We start from the raw sequence: 11259 nt of genomic DNA on the forward strand, positions 1-11259 counted from the left end.
GTATATAGCCTGTCTTTTTACTGTTGTTTTATTTCTTTATTTACCTATTGTTCACCTAATACCTTTTTTGCATTGTCAGTTAGAGCCTGTAAGTAAGGTCTACACCTGTTGTATTCAGCATTACACTGTAAGGTCTACACCTGTTGTATTCGGCGCACGTGACAAATAAACTTTGATTTGATGTTGTCCTTTGGCATGTATGTTGGATAGTGGCCCTCACCTTGAGTGGGGGGGGCAATTCTTCCTTTTTCACCCTCCTTGAAACATGGTTGTTATGTAATGCCTTATGCTGTGTGGTGAGCATGGTTCCTTCCCTAGTGTCTTTCCATTTCACAAACAGCAGCTTGTTAGTCCTGATCCAACGTATGGTCCCCATCTCCGCTGTCTTTGTCATGTTGTTTACCTTGGTCTCGGAGAAACCGATTCTGTTAGGACGAATGGTGCCACAAGCCCCTATTTTCTTTTTCAAGAGGTCTATGAAAACAGGATGTAGAACCATCAGACGGGGTGATTATCATAGTAGTGGGGGGTGAAGACCTTGACCGGCGCGGGGCGCTTGTTGGGGAGGGGTGAAGACCTTGACCGGCGGGGGGCGCTTGCTGGGGAGGGGTGAAGGCCTTGACCGGCGGGGGGCGCTAGCTGGGGAGGGGTGAAGACCTTGACCGGCGTGGGGCGCTTGTTGGGGAGGGGTGAAGACCTTGACCGGCGGGGGGCGCTTGTTGGGGAGGGGTGAAGACCTTGACTGGCGCGGGGGGAGCTTGCTGGGAGGGGTGAAGACCTTGACCGGCGGGGGGCGCTTGCTGGGGAGGGGTGAAGACCTTGACCGGCAGGGGGCGCTAGCTGGGAGGGGTGACTCTCAAACGGCATCATCCAAATCCTCTGCTTCCTCCTCTGTAGTGAATCAAATAAAGAGATATACTGTTATAAAGACACACAGAATTACAGTTGACTAAATTTACTAAACGACATTACTGTAAAGTAAAAGCACCAAACCGAAACTATATATGTACAGCGACTCACATACAAGGTGTGAAGCACACACACACACACACAATGTAAACAGTAAAACTTTAGAGACAAAGGCAGAGCTGAGGACCACAAATAAACAACGGCCCTGAGAGTTTAGTGGCCTCTCCAACGGCCCTGAGGGTTCAGTGGCCTCTTCAATGGCCGTGAGAGTTCAGTGGCCTCTTCAATGGCCCTGAGAGTTCAGTGGCCTCTCCAACGACCCTGAGAGTTTAGTGGCCTCTCCAACGACCCTGAGAGTTTAGTGGCCTCTCCAATGGCCGTGAGAGTTCAGTGGCCTCTCCAATGGATCTGAGAGTTCAGTGGCCTCTTCAATGGCCCTGAGAGTTTAGTGGCCTCTCCAATGGCCCTGAGAGTTCAGTGGCCTCTTCAATGGCCCTGAGAGTTTAGTGGCCTCTCCAACGGCCCTGAGAGTTTCGAGGCCTCTCCAACGGCCCTGAGAGTTTCGAGGCCTCTCCAATGGCCCTGAGAGTTTAGAGACCTCTCCAATGGCCCTGAGAGTTTAGAGGCCTCTCCAATGGCCCTGAGAATTTAGAGACCTCTCCAATGGCCCTGAGAGTTTAGAGACCTCTCCAATGGCCCTGAGAGTTTAGAGGCCTCTCCAATGGCCCTGAGAGTTTAGAGGCCTCTCCAAAATTACAAGGATGAAACTTAGAACAGAAAACAGTGAGCTAATATGAAACATATATAATTCCAAAGTAGTTATTGTCTAACATTGAAATGACTTGTTACATAGGCCTGTGTAATCTAAATCCAAAGCACAAACAGCAGACAATTTATAACAAAAACCAAATCCTTAATAAATTAGCTTTTATAAAGTCATAAAAATAATTTACTTACAGATCTGAAAGTGGATCCAATCCTTTTCAGAAAGAAATCTTCGTCAGCCGAGTGGAAAACCTCTGTCCAAATCGCTCCCCTGAGCTGAGTCAGTCTCCAGTATTTTATTCAAAGCTCCTATGTCGGTTTAACCCAACCCTAGAGCCAGAAGCATCCCACTGCTGGCCTGCTTCTGAAGCTAAGCAGGGTTGATCCTGGTCAGTCCCTGGATGGGAGACCAGATGCTGCTGGAAGTGGTGTTGGAGGGCCAGTCAGAGGCACCCTTTCCTCTAGTCTGAAAAAGAAATATCCCAATGCCCCAGGGCAGTGATTGGGGACATTGCCCTGTGTAGGGTGCAGTCTTTCGGATGGAATGTTAAATGGGTGTCCTGACTCTCTGTGGTCACTAAAGATCCCCTGGCACATATTGTAAAAGTTGGGGTGTTAACCCTGGTGTCCTGGCTAAATTCCCACTCTGGCCTTTCTACGGTCAGCTAGTCATTCCTCCTCTCCCCTGTAACTATTCCTCAGGTCGTTGCTGTAAATGAGAATGTGTTCTCAGTCAACTTACCTGGTAAAATAAAAAAACTTTAACTTTTATTAAAACATATTGAATAACAGATAGTCCTTACTGCTATTAGCCTATAGAAACACATTGAATAAAAAACGAAAGGAAGTTTGTTCTGAAGTGTCTGTCCAATATCTGAGAGATAGAAGAGAGATCAGGAAACTATTAATATTGTTGTATTTAACCCCTTATTTTAGGCACTAAACTATCTCCATATATCCAAAAGTATGTAGACACCCCTTCAAATTAGTGGATTCCGCTATTTCAGCCACACCCGTTGCTGACAGGTGTATAAAATCGAACACACAGCCATGGAATCTCCATAGACAAACATTGGCAGTATAGAATGGCCTTACTGAAGAGCTCAGTGACTTTCAACGTGGCACCATCATAGGATGCCACCTTTCCAACAAGTCAGTTCGTCAAATTTCTACCCTGCTAGAGCTTCCCCCCGGTCAACTGTATGTGCTGTTATTGTGGAGTGGAAACGTCTAGGAGCAACAACGGCTCAGCCGTGAAGTGGTAGGCCACACAAGCTCACAGAACGGGACCGCTGAGTACTGAAGCGCGTAAAAATTGTTCGTCGGAAGGTTCATGAAATGGGTTTCCATGGCCGAGCAGCCGCACACAAGCCTAAGATCACCATGTGCAATGCCAAGCGTCGGCTGGAGGGGTGTAAAACTCGCCGCCATTGGACTCTGGAGGAGTGAAAACGCGTTCTCTGGAGTGATGAATCACGCTTCACCATCTGGCAGTCAGACGGACCAATTTGAGTTTTGGTGAAGATGGTGAAGAGTGATTCATCAGTCCAGAGAACGCCAATGTTTGTCTATGGAGATTCCATGGCTGTGTGCTCGATTGTATACACCTGTCAGCAACGGGTGTGGCTGAAATAGAATCCACTCATTTGAAGGGGTGTCCACATACTTTTGTATATATAGTGTATCTACTGTCTTTGATAATGACAGATATCTACTGTCTATGATAATGATACAGATATCTACTGTCTATTATACAGATATATACTGTCTATGATAATGATACAGATATCTACTGTCTATGATAATGATACAGATATCTACTGTCTATTATACAGATATATACTGTCTATGATAATGATACAGATGTCTACTGTCTATGATAATGATACAGATATCTAGTCTATCATAATGATACCTACTGTCTTTGATAATGATACAGATGTCTACTGTCTTTGATAATGACATATATCTACTGTCTATCATAATGATACCTACTGTCTATGATAATGATACAGATATCTAGTCTATGATAATGATACAGATACCTACTGTCTATGATAATGATACAGATATCTAGTCTATGATAATGATACAGATATCTAGTCTTTGATAATGATACAGATATCTAGTCTATGATAATGATACAGATATCTAGTCTATGATAATGATACTGTGATAATGATACTGTGATTCCCTGGCAGACATAAACAGTCTCACCGTTTTAATACGGATAATATTGTTTACACAGGGGATTACACCAACAGTAAATATGCAAACAGCACAGTTAGGGGGAGAGAGTGGGAGGGAGAGGGAAAGAGAGAGCAAAGGTCATTTTTACAGACCTCACTTCCTGCCCTATCACACACACAGTGGTTAGGTAGGACGAGCTGTGTGCGTGACATACTGTAGTTGTCTGTGAGAACATTGAAAAGAATATATCGCATCTCTTTACCAAGTAAATATCCAGCTCTAAGAATTTGGCATTACACCAGTCTTCAAAAAAGGTTTTCATCATACAGTATGAATGAATTATCAGAAAATGAAGTTCTACTGAATCAGTGAGGTCATCAGGAAGTGTTCTTGTACTGGATGGAGAGTCCCCTTCTGACCCATGAACCAAACAAAGAGACAGAGTGGCTGCTGGGAGACAGACTGTCTCCACTGACGCTGAAACGCAAACTGACATGACCTCCTTGAGACTCACTGGTATTTCCTGTATCAACCGCTGAGAACTATGTCACAAACTGAGCATAAAGAACTACATGACGCAATATCCCAACGTTGGCATCAAGGACAATTCAGGACACATAACGATACAGAGAGAGAGAGAGCAGATGCTGTGCTGTAGTAGTATACTGTAGTACTGTAGTATTGTAGTGACCAGGGTTAGTAACTGTATACTGTAGTACTGTAGTACTGTAGTGACCAGGGTTAGTAACTGTATACTGTAGTACTGTAGTAACCAGGGTTAGTAACTGTATACTGTAGTACTGTAGTGACCAGGGTTAGTAACTGTATACTGTAGTACTGTAGTGACCAGGGTTAGTAACTGTAGTACTGTAGTACTGTAGTAACCAGGGTTACTAACTGTATACTGTAGTACTGTAGTAACCAGGGTTAGTAGCTGTATACTGTAGTACTGTAGTGACCAGGGTTAGTAACTGTATACTGTAGTACTGTAGTACTGTAGTAACCAGGGTTAGTAGCTGTATACTGTAGTACTGTAGTACTGTAGTGACCAGGGTTAGTAACTGTAGTACTGTAGTACTGTAGTGACCAGGGTTAGTAACTGTAGTACTGTAGTACTGTAGTAACCAGGGTTAGTAACTGTATACTGTAGTACTGTAGTACTGTAGTAACCAGGGTTAGTAGCTGTATACTGTAGTACTGTAGTGACCAGGGTTAGTAACTGTATACTGTAGTACTGTAGTGACCAGGGTTAGTAGCTGTAGTACTGTAGTACTGTAGTACTGTAGTGACCAGGGTTAGTAACTGTATACTGTAGTACTGTAGTGACCAGGGTTAGTAGCTGTAGTACTGTAGTACTGTAGTACTGTAGTGACCAGGGTTAGTAGCTGTATACTGTAGTACTGTAGTAACCAGGGTTAGTAGCTGTATACTGTAGTACTGTAGTGACCAGGGTTAGTAACTGTATACTGTAGTACTGTAGTGACCAGGGTTAGTAGCTGTAGTACTGTAGTACTGTAGTACTGTAGTGACCAGGGTTAGTAACTGTATACTGTAGTACTGTAGTGACCAGGGTTAGTAGCTGTAGTACTGTAGTACTGTAGTACTGTAGTGACCAGGGTTAGTAGCTGTATACTGTAGTACTGTAGTGACCAGGGTTAGTAACTGTATACTGTAGTACTGTAGTACTGTAGTGACCAGGGTTAGTAACTGTATACTGTATACTGTAGTGACCAGGGTTAGTAACTGTATACTGTAGTACTGTAGTGACCAGGGTTAGTAACTGTATACTGTAGTACTGTAGTGACCAGGGTTAGTAACTGTATACTGTAGTACTGTAGTACTGTAGTAACCAGGGTTAGTAGCTGTATACTGTAGTACTGTAGTGACCAGGGTTAGTAACTGTATACTGTAGTACTGTAGTACTGTAGTGACCAGGGTTAGTAACTGTATACTGTAGTACTGTAGTACTGTAGTGACTAGGGTTAGTAACTGTATACTGTAGTACTGTAGTACTGTAGTAACCAGGGTTAGTAACTGTATACTGTAGTACTGTAGTGACCAGGGTTAGTAACTGTATACTGTAGTACTGTAGTAACCGGGGTTAGTAACTGTATACTGTAGTACTGTAGTACTGTAGTAACCAGGGTTAGTAACTGTATACTGTAGTACTGTAGTGACCAGGGTTAGTAACTGTAGTACTGTAGTACTGTAGTGACCAGGGTTAGTAACTGTATACTGTAGTACTGTAGTAACCGGGGTTAGTAACTGTATACTGTAGTACTGTAGTAACCAGGGTTAGTAACTGTATACTGTAGTACTGTAGTGACCAGGGTTAGTAACTGTATACTGTAGTACTGTAGTAACCAGGGTTAGTAACTGTATACTGTAGTAACCAGGGTTAGTAGCTGTAGTACTGTAGTACTGTAGTGACCAGGGTTAGTAACTGTATACTGTAGTACCCAGAGTTAGTAACTGTAGTACTGTAGTACTGTAGTACTGTAGTGACCAGGGTTAGTAGCTGTATACTGTAGTACTGTAGTACTGTAGTAACCAGGGTTAGTAGCTGTAGTACTGTAGTGACCAGGGTTAGTAACTGTATACTGTAGTACTGTAGTAACCAGGGTTAGTAGCTGTATACTGTAGTACTGTAGTGACCAGGGTTAGTAACTGTATACTGTAGTACTGTAGTGACCAGGGTTAGTAGCTGTATACTGTAGTACTGTAGTAACCAGGGTTAGTAACTGTATACTGTAGTACTGTAGTACTGTAGGGACCAGGGTTAGTAGCTGTATACTGTAGTACTGTAGTGACCAGGGTTAGTAACTGTATACTGTAGTACTGTAGTACTGTAGTGACCAGGGTTAGTAACTGTATACTGTAGTACTGTAGTGACCAGGGTTAGTAACTGTATACTGTAGTACTGTAGTACTGTAGTAACCAGGGTTAGTAACTGTATACTGTAGTACTGTAGTGACCAGGGTTAGTAACTGTAGTACTGTAGTACTGTAGTGACCAGGGTTAGTAGCTGTATACTGTAGTACTGTAGTGACCAGGGTTAGTAACTGTATACTGTAGTACTGTAGTAACCGGGGTTAGTAACTGTATACTGTAGTACTGTAGTACTGTAGTAACCAGGGTTAGTAACTGTATACTGTAGTACTGTAGTGACCAGGGTTAGTAACTGTAGTACTGTAGTACTGTAGTGACCAGGGTTAGTAGCTGTATACTGTAGTACTGTAGTGACCAGGGTTAGTAACTGTATACTGTAGTACTGTAGTAACCAGGGTTAGTAACTGTATACTGTAGTAACCAGGGTTAGTAGCTGTAGTACTGTAGTACTGTAGTGACCAGGGTTAGTAACTGTATACTGTAGTACTGTACTACTGTAGTAACCAGGGTTAGTAACTGTAGTACTGTAGTACTGTAGTACTGTAGTGACCAGGGTTAGTAGCTGTATACTGTAGTACTGTAGTACTGTAGTAACCAGGGTTAGTAACTGTATACTGTAGTAACCAGGGTTAGTAGCTGTAGTACTGTAGTACTGTAGTAACCAGGGTTAGTAACTGTATACTGTAGTACTGTAGTGACCAGGGTTAGTAACTGTAGTACTGTAGTACTGTAGTGACCAGGGTTAGTAACTGTATACTGTAGTACTGTAGTGACCAGGGTTAGTAACTGTATACTGTAGTACTGTAGTGACCAGGGTTAGTAACTGTATACTGTAGTACTGTAGTACTGTAGTAACCAGGGTTCGTAGCTGTATACTGTAGTACTGTAGTAACCAGGGTTAGTAACTGTATACTGTAGTACTGTAGTGACCAGGGTTAGTAACTGTATACTGTAGTACTGTAGTACTGTAGTAACCAGGGTTAGTAGCTGTATACTGTAGTACTGTAGTGACCAGGGTTAGTAGCTGTATACTGTAGTACTGTAGTAACCAGGGTTAGTAACTGTATACTGTAGTACTGTAGTACTGTAGTGACCAGGGTTAGTAACTGTATACTGTAGTACTGTAGTGACCAGGGTTAGTAACTGTATACTGTGTTTTCATGAGCAGCATTGACAGCTTCTGCAGCTTATCTCCTGCTACCGTCTGGTTTTATTTAACTACAGACTTCCTGACCTCCTGCATCTTCTGCTTTTACCGGTGGCCATGATCACACACACACTACGACAAGAGAAGACGAAGACAGACAGATCGACACAGACCCAGACAGACAGAGGGACACAGACCCTGACAGACAGAGGGACACAGACCCTGACAGAGGACACAGACCCAGACAGACAGACAGAGGGACACAGACCCTGACAGACAGAGGGACACAGACCCAGACAGACAGAGGACACAGACCCTGACAGACAGAGGGACACAGACCCTGACAGACAGAGGACACAGACCCAGACAGACAGAGGGACACAGACCCAGACAGACAGAGGGACACAGACCCAGACAGACAGAGGGACACAGACCCTGACAGACAGAGGGACACAGACCCAGACAGACAGAGGGACACAGACCCAGACAGAGGGACACAGATCCTGACAGACCCTGACAGACAGAGGGACAGACAGAGGGACACAGACCCAGACAGACAGAGGGACACAGACCCAGACAGACAGAGGGACACAGACCCAGACAGACAGAGGGACACAGACCCTGACAGACAGAGGGACACAGACCCAGACAGAGGGACACAGACCCAGACAGAGGGACACAGACCCTGACAGACAGAGGGACACAGACCCTGACAGACCCAGACAGACAGAGGGACACAGACCCAGACAGACAGAGGGACACAGACCCAGACAGACAGAGGGACACAGACCCAGACAGACAGAGGGACACAGACCCAGACAGACAGAGGGACACAGACCCAGACAGACAGAGGGACACAGACCCTGACAGACAGAGGGACACAGACCCAGACAGACAGAGGGACACAGACCCAGACAGACAGAGGGACACAGACCCTGACAGACAGAGGGACACAGACACTACGACAAGGGAAGACAAAGACAGACAGAGGGACACAGACCCTGACAGACAGAGGGACAGACAGAGGGACACAGACCCAGACAGAAGGACACAGACCCAGACAGACAGAGGGACACAGACCCTGACAGACCCAGACAGACAGAGGGACACAGACCCAGACAGACAGAGGGACACAGACCCAGACAGACAGAGGGACACAGACCCAGACAGACAGAGAGACACAGACCCAGACAGACAGAGGGACACAGACCCAGACAGACAGAGGGACACAGACCCAGACAGACAGAGGGACACAGACCCAGACAGAAGGACACAGACCCAGACAGACAGAGGGACACAGACCCTGACAGACAGAAGGACAGACAGAGGGACACAGACCCTGACAGACCCAGACAGACAGAGGGACACAGACCCTGACAGACAGAGGGACAGACAGAGGGACACAGACCCAGACAGACAGAGGGACCCAGACAGACAGAGGGACACAGACCCTGACAGACAGAGGGACAGACAGAGGGACACAGACCCAGACAGACAGAGGGACACAGACCCAGACAGACAGAGAGACACAGACCCAGACAGACAGAGGGACACAGACCCAGACAGACAGAGAGACACAGACCCAGACAGACAGAGGGACACAGACCCAGACAGAGGGACACAGACCAGACAGAAGGACACAGAGCCAGACAGACAGAGGGACACAGACCCTGACAGACCCAGACAGACAGAGGGACCCAGACAGACAGAGGGACACAGACTCTGTCAGTACATAGCCCTGCTGTCTCATTCCAACTTGTAATCCTCTCACCAGCAGCTACAGAGCTTCACGCTTTTAAAACACTTGAGACCAGCTGCGAAGCTCCATAGATCTGGTTTTAGCTGTTAGTTATTTTAACAGCGTGTCTTCATACACAGCTTCTGAAGCCTGGTGTCTGTACCAAATACAACCCTCCCTATGGAGCCAGGTCAGGAGCTACGCAGAGGACAAGGCTGTCAGTTGGGGATGCAACTTGTTGTGCTTCTCAAAGCCTGGCTTCTATACATCTTCTAAAGGCTGAGGGTTTAATGAGGGCTCATAAAAGGCTGAGAATCTCTCTGACAAGAAATACTCTCGTATTACAGAGCTGGGGGGGGGGGGGGGGGGGGGGGGGGGAGTGGGGGTAGAGGGGTGAGGGGCATGGAAATAGGAGGTAGCTACTCGCTGACACAGCAACTCAAAGTGAAATCGAAGCAGGTGGTCTACAAGCAAACATTCCTTTCAGACGGCACAACATAAACTAAGGCAATGAATGAATGAATGAATGAACCAGCGACTGGAAAGAGCAAAACACACAGCATTTCTACATAGACTTCAAACACTAGATAACCGGCTGATTTACATTGCACAAAATGATCAGTTGTCAAAGTGCTGGGACGTACCTCCATGTTGAAAATCCTCCGTATTCAGCAACTCGGGAAAAACAGTTGTTAGTTTAGTAGTCCAGTTCACAGGTCCTCCTCTATACCGTCAATCATAACTAGGGGGTTTTGTCTGTCTGCTTGTCTGTCTATCTGTCTGCTTGTCTGTCTGTCTGTCTGTCTGTCTGTCTGTCTGTCTGTCTGTCTGTCTGTCTGTCTGTCTGTCTGTCTGTCTATCTGTCTGCTTGTCTGTCTGTCTGTCTGTCTGTCTGTCTGTCTGTCTGTCTGTCTGTCTGTCTGCTGAATCCAGTGTTTGACTTGAGTAAAAACACACTGGAAGTTAAGGCAAAAATGTTTTAACAGCTTGAGTTCCTGCACCTCTTGTAGAATATCGGCCTAGAAAGACTGCAGATCCGGCACCTAAAATATAAACAGTACGGGCACCAATTTCAGTTCAAGCAAGAGTGATGAATCCTCTCTGCGAAGCAGGGCTGCGGTGATTGTCCCTCTCTCCCTCTCTGAAACACATTGTGTGCTTGTCACAGAGCCCAGAACCGTCACCGAAGGGGCAGAACGCTCAGCAGGCGTTGACAGATGGGGTTTCCTGGTTTCTCAATGGCTGGCTGAAGCACCCCTCTCTCATTGGCCACACCCTCATCCCTCTAACTCACCCCTCACCCCGCTAACTCACCCCTCACCCTGCTAACTCACCCCTCACCCTGCTAACTCACCCCTCACCCCACTAACTCACCCCTCACCCAGCTAACTCAACCCTCACCCTGCTAACTCACCCCTCACCGTGCTAACTCACCCAGCTAACTCACCCCTCACCCAGCTAACTCACCCTCACCCCGCTAACTCACCCCTCACCCAGCTAACTCACCCCTCACCCAGCTAACTCACCCCTCACCCAGCTAACTCAACCCTCACCCTGCTAACTCACCCCTCACCCCGCTAACTCACCCCTCACCCTGCTAACTCACCCCTCACCCTGCTAA

At 46.1% G+C, this 11259-nt stretch overlaps 1 protein-coding gene across 1 annotated transcript in view; it reads right to left on the reverse strand.

Annotated features, from left to right (window-relative positions):
• cass4 (Cas scaffold protein family member 4) overlaps positions 1-10832 on the reverse strand; it is a gene marked incomplete at its 3' end in the record, with an annotated part of 32571 nt that extends 21739 nt beyond the window's left edge. Inside the window, 1 exon segment of the mRNA XM_029692727.1 lies at positions 10283-10832. Coding sequence (XP_029548587.1) covers positions 10283-10288 — 6 coding nt within the window.
• Positions 10833-11259: the final 427 nt, after the last annotated feature.

Source organism: Salmo trutta, chromosome 16 (assembly GCF_901001165.1).
Source record: "Salmo trutta chromosome 16, fSalTru1.1, whole genome shotgun sequence".
NCBI lineage: Eukaryota > Metazoa > Chordata > Actinopteri > Salmoniformes > Salmonidae > Salmo > Salmo trutta.